This window comes from Agelaius phoeniceus, chromosome 17, assembly GCF_051311805.1.
Source record: "Agelaius phoeniceus isolate bAgePho1 chromosome 17, bAgePho1.hap1, whole genome shotgun sequence".
In the NCBI taxonomy this organism is placed as follows: domain Eukaryota; kingdom Metazoa; phylum Chordata; class Aves; order Passeriformes; family Icteridae; genus Agelaius; species Agelaius phoeniceus.
The window spans coordinates 2,167,842-2,184,759 of NC_135281.1; the positions used below are offsets into that span (position 1 = coordinate 2,167,842).

Consider the following 16,918-nt stretch of genomic DNA (forward strand, 5'->3'; position numbering starts at 1 on the left):
CCTGGGGAGGAACAGCCCCAGGCACCTGCACAGGCTGGGGCCAACCTGCTGGGAAGCAGCTTTGTGGAGAAGGACCTGGGGGTCCTGGTGGGAAAGGAACTCTCCACGAGCCAGCAGTGGGTCCTTGTGGCCAAGGGGGCCACTGGGATCCTGGAAAGCACCGGGAACAGCATTGCCAGCAGGTCAGGGAGGGGATCCAGCCCCTCTGCTCAGCCCTGGGAGGCACATCTGCAGTGCTGGGTCCAGCTCTGGCTCCTCAGCACAGCAGGGACAGGAGCTCCTGGAGCGGGGCAGGCGGAGGCTGCAGAGCTGAGCAAGGGCCTGGAGCATCTGGGTGCCCAGGAAAGGCTGAGGGAGCTGCAGCTGCTCAGCCTGGAGAGGAGCCCCAGCTGAGAGGGGCCCTCAGGCCTGGCTGTCCCTGTGTGCAGGAGGGGCAGAGCAGGGCCCAGGCTCTGCTGCCTGGGGCCCAGCAATGGCACCAGAGCCACGGGCAGGGACTGATGCCCAGGAAGTTCCACCTGGACAGGAGGAAGAAATTCTTTCCTGTGCAGTGACCATGAACACGCTGCGCAGGGAGGGTGTGGAGTCTCCCTCACTGGAGACATTCCAGAACCGTCAGGATGCAGTCCTGTTCCATGTGCTCTGGGACGGCCCTGTGTGAGCAGGGAGGTGGGACCAGATGAGCCACTGTGGTGCCTCCACCCTTACCCTTTCTCTGATTGTCTTCATCTGGCTAAGATAAAAAATCATGGACTTAACATGTCTTATGTCAACAAAAAGCATCAGATGCCAGGCTGATCCAGGCCCCAAAGGCTTCAAGTTACAGGCCCCAAGGTGGAGCTGATGGATGTATCCAGCTCCTTACAGTGCACCTCGGGCAGTGTCAACACACCCACCTAACAACACAATAACCCCTAGAGGGAAAGGGCTGCCCCCAAAGCCTTTATCTTCAGAAAAATTTTATCTGAAGGCTTGAAAGAAAAGAAGATGAAACTCAACATCCAGACAATGAGATGTGTCTGCACGGAGAGGTCAGAATCTGCCACTTAGGAACTGCTGCCAGAGCCCCTGGCAGGTGCAAAGATGGCAAAGAGGGAATCCATTCAGCACAATGCAGAGTCCCACAGGCTTTCATTTACCTGGCCTTTTCCTTCTCTAGGGCATTGATGGAAGCCTGCAATTCTGAATTTTGCTGAGCCATTTCTTCCAATCGACTCCTTTCCCTCTCCAAGTACTCCAGATGCACTTGCAGCTCCTTGTTCTGATGTTCTGCCTCCTCCAGCATCTTCTGGATCTGCTCAATCTCCAACAGCTTCTGCCTGGACTCTTCCTGGGCCTCCCTCACATCTTGCTGGGCTCTCTGTGCAGTCCTTTCCTGGCACTCTTGGGAGGCTGCCAGCTGAGATGTCAACTCTGCCACCTCCAGTCAAACAGAACAAAGCAGTCAGAGGCTACAGCCACAGCTTCTCACACTCAGCCACAGCACAGGCTGTGAGCAAAGGTAAAGGACAACTTTCCACTCCTCCCTGTCCTGAGAGCACCAGATGCACAAAGGACATGGACAACTTGTTTCACTCTCTAAGTGGCCCACCCGCAAGGGCACCTGAGAAAGCACCTGCCAAAGCAAGGCTAGCAAGAAGAGGCCAGCAGGAATCCATGCTGCTGCTTGCTGGCCAGCAGCACAGAGGACTAGCACAGCTGTCCAGAGCAGCAGCTGACATTCAGCAGAGCCCTGAGTGTCCTTCAGAGCAGCTGCCATGGAGCCCCCAGAGCACGAGACAGCCCCAGGGCTCACCCCAGCAGCTGCTGCTCTGCCATGGAAAAGCAAGAAGGCCACAGACCCCTCGCTGCATGACTGCAGTGCCACTGCTCTTTCACTCACCTGCTTTTGTAGAGCCTCCCTCTGCTCAAGGAGGAGATTCCTTTCCTCTTTGAGGCCTTGTAGCTCTTCCTCGTGCCTCCTCTGTGCTGCCTGGGCTTCACTGTGAGCTTCCTGCAGCTCCCCTTGCAGATTTGCCTTGATGGTCTGGCAACAAAATACAGAGCAACTTCCTGGGACCTGCCCTCAGGCTCAGCTTTTTCCACTTGCTGCCTCAAAATCCCATTCCCTCAGCTGCTTCTTTTGGCTGCTCTACCCAGCTCTGCTTCCACTGCAAGCCTTCCTTCCTGGGGCTGAGCTCTGGAGCTTACCAGGCTCTGTGCTCCCAGGGCCTGAAGCAGCCCTTGCTTCCTCAGTCCCAGGAGCTGCCTTTTGTGCCCTTGTCACTGCCCTGCCCTCTGTTGCCTGCCTACTCACACTTACCTGCCCCTTCTCCTGCTGCTCTGTCACCTCCTGCCTGAGCTGCTGCACCTGCTGGCGGGCTCGGCTGAGCTCTCCCTGAGTTTGGAGCAGTGCCTCTGATAAAGCACTCTTCTCCTTCTGCTCTTCCAGCAGGACCTGCACAGGAGGAAAGAGCAGAGGGCTTCATGCTCCTCCTGCAGCATCCGTGTGGCAATGGGCAAAGACTGATGGGCTCACGTGCTCTCAGAGCACTTGGCTGCTGCTCCCCTGGGCCACTGCCTGCCCTGGGGGAGACACAGCTTCCCAGGAAGTGACTTAAAACACAGCCCAGAAGACATCTCTGTGTTACTGTTCAGAAATACTCCAGGCAAGCCTTTTAAAAGATTTTTCTCTTGTCAGCGTTCCTGCTGCACCCTTCCCATGCCCACAAAAGAAAAGTCCTACAAACTCACCTTGGCCATGAACATCTACCAGTACACACCAAAAGGGCAGCAGAAGGAGAACAGCGAAGATACCCTGAGGTGCATCTTAGAACAACAGAGCACAAGAGCAGCACAAAAATCTCAGCTGACAGCTGATGTTTCTGCCTGGCTTCCTATGAGAGGGCTCATTCCTGGGGCCAAAGACAGCCCCGTTCAGCTTTCACCTCCCCTAATTCAATGCAGGAGACACAGAGGGCATGCTCCACACAGCCCCATATCCTGCCATCTCCCACAGCTCCAGCCTTGCAAAAAATCACACCAGCTCTCCTCTCACAATCATTACCTCTTGCTTGGCATTTTCAAATCTAGTTTGTTCCTCTTCTTGTTGGGCCAGCAGGGTGGCAACTTTCTGCCTCATCTCAAACAGCACCTTCTTGTGCTCCTGCTCTCTCTCTGCCTTCTCTTTTTCCCATTGCTCCAGTGTCTCCTGCATCTCTGCACGGTGCCTTTCACGCTCACTTGCCTGAGGAGGGGAGGAAAAATTTGCAAGATGAAACCCCAGGCAAGCTCCTGGCTGAAAGATGTGAAGCTCCATCCCTCCCACAACCTCCAACTGGAAAAGACAACAGCACTGGCTTTCTGCACTCGAGAAGCTGTGTCCTGTCAGGGAATTCAAAAGGAGGCTCAGCAGGTGCAAGAATCACAGACTTGTGGAACCTCTTCTGCTGGCAAAGACCTTCCCAAGCACCGAGTCCAAGCACTCAGAGGAGGAGGTGTCACCTTCCCCTCTCTGATGCCCCAGTCACAAGGACTGAAGGACCAGGAACAAGGGGCCTGTTCCATTTGCTTCAGGACCAAAGCTAATCCCTCTGTCCACCATGGAAGCACAGGGAGAAAGGAAACGAGTTCCCACGCCTGCAGCCAGCAGCACTGTTGGCATCTGCTTCACGCTGGCATCTGCTCCACGCTGGCATCTGCTCTGTGGCAGATGGCACTCGGGGATGATCCTGCCCTGGGCTGCCACGCTTTGGGTGGGCACTGCCCAACCTGCTCTGGAACTCCTCTTACACCATCACTGAAGCCATGGCTGCATTTACTGTCCCAGCACCATCCTGGGGGCCTTCACACTCCTCCAAGTCTCAGCTGCTGGCTCTGCTGCCCAGCCCAGCAGCGAGAGGCCTCTGGCAGAGGATTGCTGCCCTTTCACACCCTCAGCCTCTGCTTGTGCTGCACCAACCCACAGGGCTGGCTTGGACAATTCAGAAGCATATTGTCCCCTACCAGGTCTTGCAGGAGCTTCTTTATTTCCAGTTGCTGAGCAGTTCCCTGAAGCCTGAGGCTTTCCTGATGCTGCTGCTCTGCCTGCAGGAGCTGTTGAGCTGTGTCTTCCTGTTCCTGCCTCCTGAGAGCTCTCTCTGCTTCCAGCTCACCTTGCAGGCACTTCACTTCTCCTGCAAACATGACCAACAGCAAGATTCACGTTCTTGACTGACTTTACTGACCTCAGGCCCTTTCAGTGCCTCCAGCCCCACCACTCCTCAGAAGTTCTGTGGACAGAGACACCTTTACAGGGTGCTCAGCTTCTCTAGTCAGGGGCAGCACCACAAACAAAGCACACGAGGTTCTCACCTTCTATCACCTCCTTGGCCTGTGTGATTATGAGCACTTGAGCTTCCAGATGGTTCCTGGTGACTTCCAGCTGTGATATCTGCTGCTGAGCAGCAAACAGCCTGGATTGCAGGCTCTCCTTTGCTGACCTACAAGTTGCAAAGATGGACAGACATGAGTTGCTTGCTCCAGACACCCACAGCCGGTTATTCCAGGACGACGTGGCTCAAGATCCCCACGCCTGAGGATGGAAAATGGGTCAGCTGGAAACTCCTCCTGAGAAGGCACATCTGGGCCATTTCCAGAGCAGAGCAGGGCCTCTGAGGGACTGCCCAGGCCTTCCTTATGGCCTGCCATAGCACAGACAACCCAGGCCAAATTGGCCTCAACAGCCAAATCTACATCTGACAAGCACAGAGGATACAATAAATCTCTGTGTAGTGTTTATCACTTTTATCATTACAGCTCTTCAGCCCTGTCTTGCCCTGCCTTTACCTGGTCTCTGCCAGCTGCTTGGAAAGGTCATGTTGATGGCGCTCCATGGCTGCCAGTCGGCCCTCAAGGGCAGCCTTCTCCCGGCCCAGTAGCTCCTTCTCTCTGCCCACCTGGGCCAGTTCATGCCCTTGGTCAGAGGATTCCTGGCTCAGCTGCTCCAGAGCCCTGCTCAATGATTCTTGCTCCTGGGAAACCTGCAAGTGGGACAAGGTACAGCTGGAGCCCTTCCTCAGGAGCCCTGTGCAGAGCCAGCCAGTGCCACCTCTCAGGCAGCCAGAGGACAAGGAGCACCTGTGCTCTGGCCTCAAAGTTTCACAGCATCTGCCCCATGCAGCTCTGATAGCCTGGCCTGCCAAAAGCCTCTGGCACTGTTCCCTTGGAAGTGCTGTGGCAGGCCCTGCTGCCTTGCCCGGGCCCAGACAGCTCCTTCCCAACAAACATCCCTACTCCAAACTCTGTGTTGCCACCCAAAACCACTGCACCTTCCACAACTGCCACTTGGCTAACAAAATTTCTCTCTGTATCTATTTCAGTACTGAACATTTTCAGGAAGGTTGGGGAAAACAATTTTGCTTGCTGAATCAAGGGAAAATATACAGGATTTCTCCTTTCAAGAACAAAACCCACATCAAAGTGTCACCTCCTCACATATTCCAAGCAATTCTCTGCAAGGAGAGGATGCTTGGCAGGGAAATGGCTCTTGTGCTGAGCAGACATTTAGTGACTGATGGATGTCTGGCTGATGTGGCCAAAGCAAAACCTCTGCTGTGCATTTGCCAAACCTACCACATTGCCCAGACCTGAGAGTGTCTGACAGAGACCCTCTGAAACATAGCCTTCTCTTGCAGCTATCCTGTAACATCCAATCCAAACCTCCCCGGCCACAGCTTGGGGCTGTTTCCTCTTCTCCTGTCCCTTGTTCCCTGGGAGCAGAGCCTGACCCTCACCTGGCTGCAGCTTCCTGTCACAGGGACTTGTAGAGAGCAAGAAGGTGCCCCCTGAGCCTCCTTTTCTCCAGGCTGAGCCCCCCCAGCTCCCTCAGCTGCTCCCGGTCACACCTGTGCTCCAGACCCTTCCCAAGCTCCGTTCCCTTCTATGGACATGCTCCAACTTCATGACAAAAAGCATCAACAGAAACGTGCAGACCTGGTTTTTTTTCAGAAAAAGGATTCAGAGCTACAGAATTTGATCCTTTTGCCACAGTTTCTTTTGCCACCCACTCAGATTCATGGACAACACAATTATCTCTTCGCAACTTATCAAGAGCCAAAAAAGAGGCCAACAAAGACAGGTGGACTGAAAGACTCTGTAGAAGCAGAGGACAACTCCAAGAACTGTGGAACAGCTCTGCAAGCCACCCACACATTTCCAAAAAGGAGCAAGCAAAGCCTTGTGACCTCGAGCACTACTACATGTCCCCTTGACAAAACCACTGCAGAATCCACCAGGTAAAGCTTCTCTCATCCAAGCAGCCCAGTGCCCACGTGGATGCACCATACTTTTGGTCACCTGATGGAATTTCTCCTGGGTTTCTGCTTTCTCCTCTCCCAGTGTCCTAAGCTCCAGCCACAGCTCCTCCCGTTGCTCCTCTGCTTCCTTCAGTAGCTTCTCTAGCCGGGCTTTCTCTGCACAGAGCTCTTTGTTTGCTCTTTCACAGAAGTTCAACTTCTCCTGCTCACAGATCTTTGCTCTCTCCATCTCATCCACTTTAGCAGACAAAACTTCCTTCTCTTGCTCCAGCTAGAATCACAGAAACATAGAGGAAATAAAGTACAGGAAGAATTACTATGAAAGATTGTCTCAGACACAAAAGGAATGCTGCCAGAGTCAGTTGGGCAGACTGTGCCAAGATAAGAAGGCTGAGAAGCAGCAGCAGCTGGAGACAAACATCTGGCACATCTCTGGCAACTCTGCTCACCTGCCACACGTATTTGTTCAGCTGCACTTTGTCCAATGCAAGAGCTTCATTGATGCTGCTCATCTTTGCTGCTGCAGCCTGTAGATCAGCTCTTTCAGCATTCAGCTTGTTCTGAGCCCCTGTCAGCTCTGCCACTGACCGCTCTGCCTGGAGAGGCAAAGAACAATAGGACAACAAGGGCAGCAAAATCCCAGACTGCAGGCAGCCACTCCACCTCTCCTGGGTGTCTTTGACTTATTCCTAGGGCAGAGCTCTCAGTAAGATCATGGGGACCAATGATCCCAAAGAGCCTGTCTGGTTGGATCACCTTTTTCCAAGAAGAACAACAGTGTCCCTCTCTTCTACTGCCAGAAACAGCATCTCAGGTGATCTTGGTAGCACAGCTCCCACTCCCACAAGTGCTGCCTAGGAACAAGGTGTCCATACCTTCTCCAGAGCCATGGCAAACTCATCCTTCTCTTGCTCCAGCAGATCCTTCTGAAGCTGCAATTTCTCCAGTGTCTGTCTCTTGATTACCAACTCGCTCTGCAGTAATGAGTGTTTTTCCTCAAGTGCAGCCAGGTCCTTCATTCTATGAGAAGGGGAAAGAGGTTTGTATAGAAAAACAGTCTATGCTACAAGAGAGGAGCAGGCACCATTCGTTCCTTCACACTGGGCCTCCTCAAGCCCAGCACTGCCAGAGAAAGCTTTAACACTCACAGGAGCTCCTGCTCACGGCGTGCTCTCTCCATCCTGTCCTGCTGCTCTGCCTTTTCTGCCTGGGCTGACTCCTCCCTCATCTGCAGCTCAGTGTTACTCTGACGCAGACATGAAGCTTCTCGCTCCCTTAATCCAAGCTGTTCCTGTAGCTCTTCCCTGGTTTTCTCGAGGTTTGCACAGTCACTGCAGAGACAAGGCCCAGTCAGAAGAAGCAAGAGGCCTGTAGAGTCAGCAATGCCATTTTCTGCACTCCAGGATGGAGCTGGGGGCAGTGGGCTAAGGAAGACCTTGCTCTTTCCCTCCCAAGGAAATCCTCCAGAGGCAAAGGGAAAGGAAGGCAGGATTTTGCCTTCCTTCAGTGACAAGCAGTGGCTGGGCAGGGGCACGCAAAGAACAGAATTCAGGGAAGCAGCACGACGAAAAGAAGGAGTCTTCTATTCCAATATGGCTCTGCATCTCCCAGACAGCCTTGGGAGTCCCAGTAGAGCATGAAAAACCCAGACAGGACAAGGCTCGAGAGCCACACTGAGGCCTACACATGGTAGGCAGGTGATTTCTTCACCCAGGACACCTCTGACCTCCCAGACCTGGAAGCAGATTGCCTCTGGAATGTAGGAGGAGGAGGAGAGACTCACCTTCTGAGTGTTTCTACTAAAGACTGAAGGTGCTGTTGGTGGCTGCTGGACTTCTTGCATTTCTCCTCCAGTTGCTCAAGCCTTTGCTGCACCTCCCTGCACTTCTCTTCCTGATGCCTCTGCTGCTGCAGCAGGAATTTGTTTGAGTCCTGCCTAGCAGAAAGTTCTTCTCTCAGGGCCTGCAGGAACAGGCAGGGAAGGAGCACAAATGAGCAATAAGGAGCAAGGAAGGTGGCTCCAGAGAGCTGGAAAAAGAGCTAGCTGAGACAGCTTCCCTGAAGGCAAAAGCTGTGCTGAGAGGGTGGGCATCAAGGAGAGAAAAGCAGCAGAACACAGAGCTGGGAAGACCAGCAAAGCAGTGCAGGAGCAAGAGTATGAAGGAGCAAAGAAGTGCCTCAAGTGGCTGAGCAAATGGAAAGGTGTTGAGCTGAGCAAGGCCTCAGCACTGAGCCTGTGGCCACTGGGGAAGACACAAAGCTCTCACCCGTGTTGCCCCTCGCATCCTTGCCAGTGCTTCCAGAACCAGTCCAAAGGCACGCCCTGTATCAACACATCTCGGAGCTGAGAAGATGTGCCCAGAGTCTGCATGCTGGGAACTGCCAGTGCAGATAATGCTGACCATGCTGTCACTGTCATCTAGCACCATCTGAAAGCCCACATCCAGCTGTTAGTCTTTGCTCATTCTACTTGGTTTTCTTTATCTTGTTTTCGTTTTCCTCCCACTTTACCCTGGAGTCATAAAAAACTCAATTTTCTTGTTTCTTCAGTCCACAAAGGTTTGTCCCTGTGGCTACACGTACTCCTGGGATTTCTGAATACAGCTACTCTTCACACATGTGAAGTGGCTGGAGGCTGCCTGAACACTCACTTTCATGCAGCTGTGCAGAAGAGCTGACAACTAAACCTTTCACTATTACAAGAACTTTGGGACTAAGTTAAGGTTACCCCTGAAAGCTGTAATTCTCAGGAGATTATAATGGTCAGTGAACACTGAGGAAGGAGCAGCACAGGCAAGTGCATCGACTGAGACAGTGACCTTTCATAAAGATGTGAAGAACAGCAGACCCATTGCTCAAAGAGGGTGAGGGAATTGCCCAAGAAACACAGGAACACAAATGTCAAGAAGCACACTCCAAAAACACAGTCCAAGAGAGACCTCTGGGGTGGTGAAGGCAAAGGTACTGGAACTTCTAATGGCTCACTGAATTGTCACAGCACAGCAACTCACAAGCTAGAACAGGTTCTGTGTCAGAAAAGTGGTCTAAAAATTAAACAGGCAATGGCAGTTAACACAGATAGTACACAACATGTATCTCTAGTCCCTAGGCCAGTCTGCTGCCTTCCTCAAATACTTCAAAATCAAATTTACAGGGATGTGGTCCCTGTACCAGGTCTGTACTCACCTCAGTGATATTTTTAATCAGCTTTTGAAGGAAAAGATTCTCTTCTTTGGCACTGTTAGTCAATGAAGCTGCAAATTCTTTCTCTATCCAACTTGATTCCTGAGAACAGAATAAAGAAAGAGTGGGCACGGAAGAGCTGCTCCCATCTGCAGCATTCCCATCCTCAGTAGCAGTCACACTGCTAAGTCTCAGCTCTAGTGATTCCAGTATATTCCTGTCCATATCTATTCCATTTCTTCTCTACTAAAACTACAAGGAAGACCAAAAGCTAGTTTTTATAGACTGCTATTAAATGGTCAGTTCCAAGGAACTCTGATCCCCAGAGACCTAAAGTCACAGGTGGAAGAGCACTGGTGCAACCCCTCAGAGGAAGACACCTGAACTGTCTGCAGTTCCTCTGGAACTGCCTGCATCTGGACTGACTCCACATCTGCTGAACACACAAGGAATATTTTGGTAAGGTGCCTGATGTTCCCATACACTGGGCATCTTTACCACTGTTTCTCCTGAGGAAGCCACACCTCTGTGTTCAGGCTGGAGAGCAAACACTGGGCTATCTCCCAGGTAAAGGTAAAACATACTAGAATCTCCACTGTGTCGTTAAGTGTTTTCATGGTCTTCTCCTTCTCCTCGTTCTGCTTCTGAGACTGTACAAGCAAGGCTGAGAGCTCCATCACCCTGAGAAGAGAAGGTCTACGTGCCATTCCAAAAGCTTTGCACACCAGCACCTGTTAAAGAGCCAAGCAGCTCCCCAAAGCATAGCATAGCAAAGTTCAACCCAGAAAACACAGCAAAGGCAGCATTCATCTCTGCAGGTTAATAGGCTTGATGTTGCACAATGGAACTTCTTGCCCCAAAGGCCTCTGCACTCAGTCTTGCAAGGAACTGTCAGCAGAGAGGTGCTGCAGTGCTTATGGTGGCCCTGGGCAAATTCCTCTCAATTCCTTCACACAGCCCTGAAAAGTAAAAGGGCTGTACAAGAAACACAACTCTCTTTATGCTGAATTCAGTTTTTCACCAAGAATCGGTTAACAGCAAAAGCACTATCAGAGGCTATCTCTTCTTCAGTCTTGTCTTACTTGGAAGAATTTCTGTCAGGCAGGTACTTTTTTCCATCCTTTCTGTTGAAGGCAAGAGTTTGACTGGGGACAGACACAGGGCTGTGCAGGGCAGTTCTAAATGTGAGCACAGCCCGTCTGTGAACCCAAGAAGTTCCTACAAAAGATAATGCGGTAATAGCAAAGTTAAAACAACTTTACCTGTCCTGAAGCTCTTTCTTCTCCATGTCACACCTGACTTGTAAGGCTATCACTTCCTGAGCTGTCTGGTTTATTTTTGGTTCCACTTGCTGCTCTGCCTGATCCTTCAGGACAGGTTTACCCAGAGGGATGGACTCCCTGAGCTGCACACAGGAGTTCAGGCGAGAGCAGCTCACAAGAATAGATCCAGAAAGCCTCATCTGTTCTGCCTTCAGCTCTGACAAATCTCTGAAGAGGAACCAAGAAAAAGCCAATGTTCACTCCACCATCTCTATCAGCTGATTCACTTCTGAAGCATGCAATCATGCATAAGGAAGAGCTGGCAGACAAGGTGATGTCTTTGCTGGGGACAAGTCATTCATCTGACACCTGGGGACCAGGACACATCTTGACAGCTGAACAATGACTTTACCAGGTAGCCAAGTGTGGAGTCTGTTTTCTTCTCAGATATAAGAAGTAAGATACGGCACAGGCCAGAAGGCCTGAAGCACCTCTAATTACTCTTATTAACATACTGTAATTATCATTACTAGATATTAGGAATTTTACCAAGATCCCCAGTTTTTATATACTCTGCTTTTGAGTACTCCATTATCCCCACTTGGACTACTAAGAAGCTCAAGACTATACCTATATAATAAAACATTTCAGAAAGGTAGTGTAAGAATCAGCCTGAAATGCTGTAACATAAAAGCACAAACAACACAAGTACTAGATAGCAGGTCAGGCAGACTCTACACAATAGGGGAGACTTATAATAATCAATTAAGACAAATGGTTTACAGTAACCCAGAGTTTGAAAGTGCATGTTGACACCAGAAGGTACTATTATGGCTACACTATTTTTCTTGGGAGAAAAAAACTTCAGAGAGTCCAAGAACAAGGAAACAACCATAAAAAGAGGTATCAAACTAAACAAAACAAATTGAACAAATGCAGTAACAGGGCAGAGAAGCTATTCTTTCTCTCAGTAATGCTGGAAGAGGAGTAAGTAGATACAAATTGACCAGAATAAATGTATCCTGGAAATGAAAAGGGAAAAAATATGCATTAATCATCTTTCTCTTAGGAGTAGTGGGAAATCTGGTAAGATTTTTTAAAGGCAGGTTTTTATAATTTCATAAAAGAGACCACTCTATATGCTGCATGCACAGCTTCAGTGAGTCTCTTCCCAGGTTTCCATGCATTTTTGTGCCTGTGTTCACATGCCCACACATCATCACAGTCACTGCCTGCTCACAGCCTCTGCTGTCCTTATGGCCCAAACCCTTCACCTTTATCTGAAGAATGTGGTTGTGTTCACAGGGGTCCCAGGACAAGGGAAGAGACAAGAATCTTGACTCCATGTATCAGAAGGCTGATTTATTATTTTATTATATATATTATATTAAAAGAAAATTATATATTAAAACTATACTAAAAGAACAGAAGAAAGGATTTCATCAGTAGGCTAGCAAGGAATAGAAAGGAAGGGATGATAATAAAATCTTGTGACTGACCAGAGAGTCTGAGACAGCTGGACTGTGATTGGCAATTAATTAAAAACAACCACATGAGCCAAATCAAAGATGCACCTGTTGCATTCCACAACAGCAGATAATTTTGTTTACATTTTTTTTCTGAGGCCTCTCAGCTTCTAAAGATCATAACAAAAGGATTTTTCATAAAATATGTCCATGACAGAAGACCAGCAGCCAGCCAACTCCTGGGAGACCAGCTCAAAGCTGAATGGCATTGCTTCTGACTGCCAAAGGAGAAATCCTACCTCTGCTGTAACTAATGCAACATGGAGGTTCAAAAGGCAGGACCCAAAAGGAAGCAAGGCACTCGTTTGCTGCAGGAGATGTCGCCCCAGTCCCCACTCACCGGTCTGTGGCAGTTTTCATCTCCAGGAAGAGGCGGCGCAAGGTCAGCACCTGCCGCCACAGCCCCAGCAGGCGGGCGTGTTCCCCCCTTAAGTAGCTGTCATAAAGCTAAACGTGCAAAGACAAAAAGAAATGCCAATTCAGCCTTCACTGTCACTGTAACATCTCTCAGACAGGGGGGAGTAAATCACCATCACCAGGTGCCTTTTAATAACTACTGCACCAGGGGCATCAGGGACTGAAGAGGCACCACAAAGGCTCACAGAAGGGAACCACCTGCCCAGAGGGGAACACCCACACTTCTCCCATGGCAGTGGGTGGCAGCAAAGCAAGCTGATGGTGATTCACCACCTCAAAGTCCCAGCAGAAGAACACAAACTCCTTCAAGGCCAGTGCCAGGTTGGCTTACAACAAGCAGTCAGTACAAGAGGGCTGTCTTGTTCCTGTGTTGGCCACTTTGAGTCTGAACGCACATAGACCTCTCTGGTCTCAATTGCTCAAACCAGGATTAAGGAACTGTTATAGAGAAAGGTGTTCCTGTGACTGCCCTACAGTGCCCCCAGCTCTATCTTCTTGACCAAGTAGTGCAGTGACAGAAGGTGGGCATCTCCCCCCAGCACCCTCTGCTGACACTCCTCCCTCCCACACCCCTGTCCAGCACCAGTACATCCTCAGCAGAGCCACAGCCTCCACACAGCAAGTTCTCCATGCCAGGAACTGTGGAAACCCAGGGCACCAGGAATATTTTCCTGTCTGCTCTGGGGTGCCCTGATCCCCAGGGGAACACTGACTTTGACCCTCATTCATGGAGAAAGTTTCCTAAACTCCAGAATAGACTAGAATCCACTAGGGTGTGAAGTAGATTGTAGAGAGTAGTGTAGGTGCATCACTTGATGAGAAATTTAGGTTTTAGGATTTTTAGTATGTAGTGGATGGAAGCAAGATGGAGGGCACAGGGTGTCATCCTGGGCTTCTTCTTCATGCTTCTTCTTCCTCCTTCCTCATGGGTTTGGGTGGCATTTTGTAATTGGGTGGAGAAGTCCGCATTGTGGGCTCTTTGGGATCAGTTATTGGGTTAAAAGGCAAAATAATCTAGGTGTCAGTTCTTAATTGGATAGTTTAGCTTTAAAAGACCTTGTAACAAAATACTGTTGGTCATTTTCGTGGTGCTTTTCCAGTGCACTGAGCCTGGTGTGGACAGAGTGCAAAACTCTACATAAGATAACAATAAACAAGAACCTGAAGACCGAAAAGATCAAGTGTGTCTCTCTTTCCTGACACAAGACTGCTCCAGGAGGGTCTCCCCCAACAGGGGAGCCCCCTGGGAGGGCCCAGCCAGAGTCCCAGAAGTCAGGGAATCGGCAGCAGGTACCCCAACAAGGAACAAAAGGCATTCCCATTCCCATTCCACTCTGGCACTCCCTTGGCCCATCCTCACCTCCCGTTCACTGCGCCATTCACTCTCCTTCAGCTCCAGCTCCTCCCGGGCCCTCATCCAATCCGCCGTCAGTTTCCCAACATCTTCCCTGAGGGCAGAATTAACCTCGCTGGCTTTATCAAGGTGCTCCCGCAGGAGAGTGTTCACTTCTGCCAGATTCTCACACCTTGGAAAGAGAGAGAAACAACAAGAAGGTCACTGAACAACAGCTCTCCAGCATCCCTGTGATTTTCCAGCTCCTTTAACAATGACTTTGTTGTCTGAGAGGCAGTAAAAGCATTTTACAGGGTTAACTAAGATCTCTCTGTGATGAAAACCTCATTTGCTTCTCTGTGCTTTGAGCCTTCAATTTCCATCCATGATTTTGGTTTCCCCTTCAACCTTGACGATGCCCACAAGTAACAATTTGCCCCCTCTTCATGCTGATGGTCACTGGATGCATCACTTTTCTATAGCACTGTCCAGAGTCGTTCACCTACTGAACCACAGAATAATTTTGGCTGGAAAGGGACCTTTCACCCAGAATACACACCCCACTTCCCCACTCAAAGCAGAGCCACTCAGCACACAGCACTATTACTGCACCACAGAAAGCAGATTGTGGACCTTTCTCCTGTCAAAGCAGCTTGCCCAACCGCTTCCCCTTGAGGAGACCAGGTAGCACCGACAGGTTTTCCCTCACTTCCATGAGCATCCAGGATACCAAGTATGAAGAAATGCTTCTTCCTTGTACCTTTGCTGCTCCTCTTCCACCTGAAGCAGTGCTTTCTCCAGGCTGGGGTCTGCTGTGGCTTCCCACCTGCCTGGAAGAGATCCCTTTAAGAAGAAAGGAAATGTTTAGTCAAATGATAGTGTTTCCTCCACAACTGTCAGCATTCACCATTTTCCCATCCATTTGTTGGGTATCTCAGGAGCTCATGCTTCTTCCAGGTGTAACAGTGTTGTGACTACAGGGAGGAAGGGAAGGGTGTTAGTGTGAGTAGCTCTCCTCACTCTCCCACTATTATGTGTCCTCACTTCACAACCTCAAGTGCTGATTTGGACTTGAAGCCTGGGAATGCTCTCCTATTCTTCCACCCTTTGGCTTCTAGCTTTACTTTAGCTATGAAGCAGAAAGAAATACACAAATCCAGTTCTGTATGTTGACCACCAGCCTTCCTGACTTCCAAAAAGCTGTTTCAACTGGTTCTTTCTCCAGGACAGCTGTAACACACAGCACAGTCCTCACCTGAGACCCAGCAGAAATGTAATTCCAATGAAGCACACTTTCACAAAATTAAAATCCTTAACTGGGTTTTCTGGGACTACTGACTGCTATAAGAATGGCAAATGGACAAAACACTGATGGGAAAATTCACAGTGTTTCTCTAAAACCTCAGACAGTAAAAATCTGCTTTCTTGTAATTGGATTGTAGAGGTTTTATTGGTCTACATTTGGGAACATTAGATACACCCTTTTTAGTTCACAACCTGCAGCACACTCACCCCTCCAGCTTTCATTTGCTGCTCCAACTCTCGACACCAGGTCTGGTACTGCAGTACCTGAATGGAATGAACATGAGAGAAGCAACTTGTTATAGACTCCACTCACCCCACATTAACTTTTCTCTGGCTCTGTCCAAGAGTGATTCTGATACGCTCCACAAGAAGTCACTGCAATATAGGGAAGTTTCACTGTACTATGACAGAGATTGGGGCGGGGTTTCTTTCAGGAGTAGCGCTGTCTGCTCACCTGAGACAGCGGCAGCAAGCAGAACGATGGGACGGCCGCGGGCAGCTCTACGTGACCTATGGCCCCCGCGTACCCCGAGCCAACAGCTGGCTGTTCAAGGGGGTCCTTGAAGAGACCGAAATGAGTTTTCAAACTTGCTCTGCGAGCAAACCAGCGCGACTCCTGCCTGGGACAAACCCCGCTAACGGGGCCGAACAGCGGCGATGCTGCAGGCACGGAGATCAGGAGGGGCTCGGCAGCGAGACCGCGGCGGGACGGGCGCTCCCGGAGCCTCCCCGCCCCGAGCTCCGAGCTCGGCGCCGCCCGCCCGGGGAGGCCCCGCAGGTTCCCGCCGAGTCCCCATGGGCAGCGCGGGCGGCCCCGCTCCCGCTCCCCGCCGCCGGGCACCGCCCGCTGCTCACCTCGTCCTGCAGCTGCCGCACCAGCCCCGCCTGGCGCTGCTGCGCCTCCTCCGCGCTCCGCAGCCGCCGCCGCAGCGAGCCCGGGCTGAGCTCCCCATGGCCCGCGCTGCCCGCCATGGCCGGCCCAGCCCAGCCCGGGGCCCGGCCCAGCCCGCCCCGAGGGTCCCGCCCCGCCGGCGGCGGGAGGAGCGGCTCCCCGGGGCCGGCCGGAGGCAGCGCAGGCTCCGTGAGGGGCGGCGCGGCCTGCCCGTGGCGGGCCCAGCGCGGGCCGCTGCGGGCGCTTCCGCTCCGGCAGGGAATGTAATCAGAAAATACAGTGATAGTGAACCCTCTGCATTTCATCGGGAATTGTTCTGGGAGTTAGTTAAGTTAACCCTATTGCTAAAAATATGTTTCATTTTGTATTTGGCTGCTGAAGAACGCTGGCTTGTTTTCAGTCCCTGCTTTTTCCCGTGTCTGTGAATGCTTCATCACTGACATTCTGTTTTTTTAAAAAGAGGTGGAATAAATGAATTGCCACCAAAATTCTCTTTGGTCAGCAAAGTAATTTGGCATCTCGGGATCTCTCTCTCAAGTCTTGAATCATTTAAACATGCTTCTATTGCAAAGATGAACAATACCTATCAAAGGCAACTCAGGCTAATTAACATTGTATACCAAATGCAGGAACTCTTGTTAGTGAATAGGCTTGAAGAAGCTTGAAACAAACCCTTTATTTCTCTAACTGGTAACAGGCAGAGGTACCAAAAATAAGAAAAAAAA

The 16,918-nt window shown here is 50.7% G+C and overlaps 1 protein-coding gene across 1 annotated transcript in view; it reads right to left on the bottom strand.

The window, feature by feature from the left end:
* The window catches only part of CEP250 (centrosomal protein 250), a 29,931-nt gene extending 13,560 nt beyond the window's left edge, over window positions 1-16,371 (bottom strand). Inside the window, exons 1-21 of the mRNA XM_054644328.2 lie at window positions 16,157-16,371; window positions 15,509-15,565; window positions 14,757-14,839; window positions 14,024-14,189; window positions 12,587-12,693; window positions 10,721-10,948; window positions 10,043-10,139; window positions 9,462-9,560; window positions 8,543-8,704; window positions 8,059-8,237; window positions 7,424-7,606; window positions 7,151-7,295; window positions 6,725-6,871; window positions 6,316-6,546; window positions 4,807-5,000; window positions 4,333-4,460; window positions 3,985-4,154; window positions 3,047-3,226; window positions 2,303-2,437; window positions 1,883-2,026; window positions 1,140-1,420 (exon numbers count right to left, since the gene is read on the bottom strand). Coding sequence (XP_054500303.2) covers window positions 1,140-1,420; window positions 1,883-2,026; window positions 2,303-2,437; window positions 3,047-3,226; window positions 3,985-4,154; window positions 4,333-4,460; window positions 4,807-5,000; window positions 6,316-6,546; window positions 6,725-6,871; window positions 7,151-7,295; window positions 7,424-7,606; window positions 8,059-8,237; window positions 8,543-8,704; window positions 9,462-9,560; window positions 10,043-10,139; window positions 10,721-10,948; window positions 12,587-12,693; window positions 14,024-14,189; window positions 14,757-14,839; window positions 15,509-15,565; window positions 16,157-16,273 — 3,233 coding nt within the window. The 5' untranslated portion in view covers window positions 16,274-16,371. The remainder of the gene's footprint in view (window positions 1-1,139; window positions 1,421-1,882; window positions 2,027-2,302; window positions 2,438-3,046; window positions 3,227-3,984; window positions 4,155-4,332; window positions 4,461-4,806; window positions 5,001-6,315; window positions 6,547-6,724; window positions 6,872-7,150; window positions 7,296-7,423; window positions 7,607-8,058; window positions 8,238-8,542; window positions 8,705-9,461; window positions 9,561-10,042; window positions 10,140-10,720; window positions 10,949-12,586; window positions 12,694-14,023; window positions 14,190-14,756; window positions 14,840-15,508; window positions 15,566-16,156) is intronic.
* Window positions 16,372-16,918: the final 547 nt, after the last annotated feature.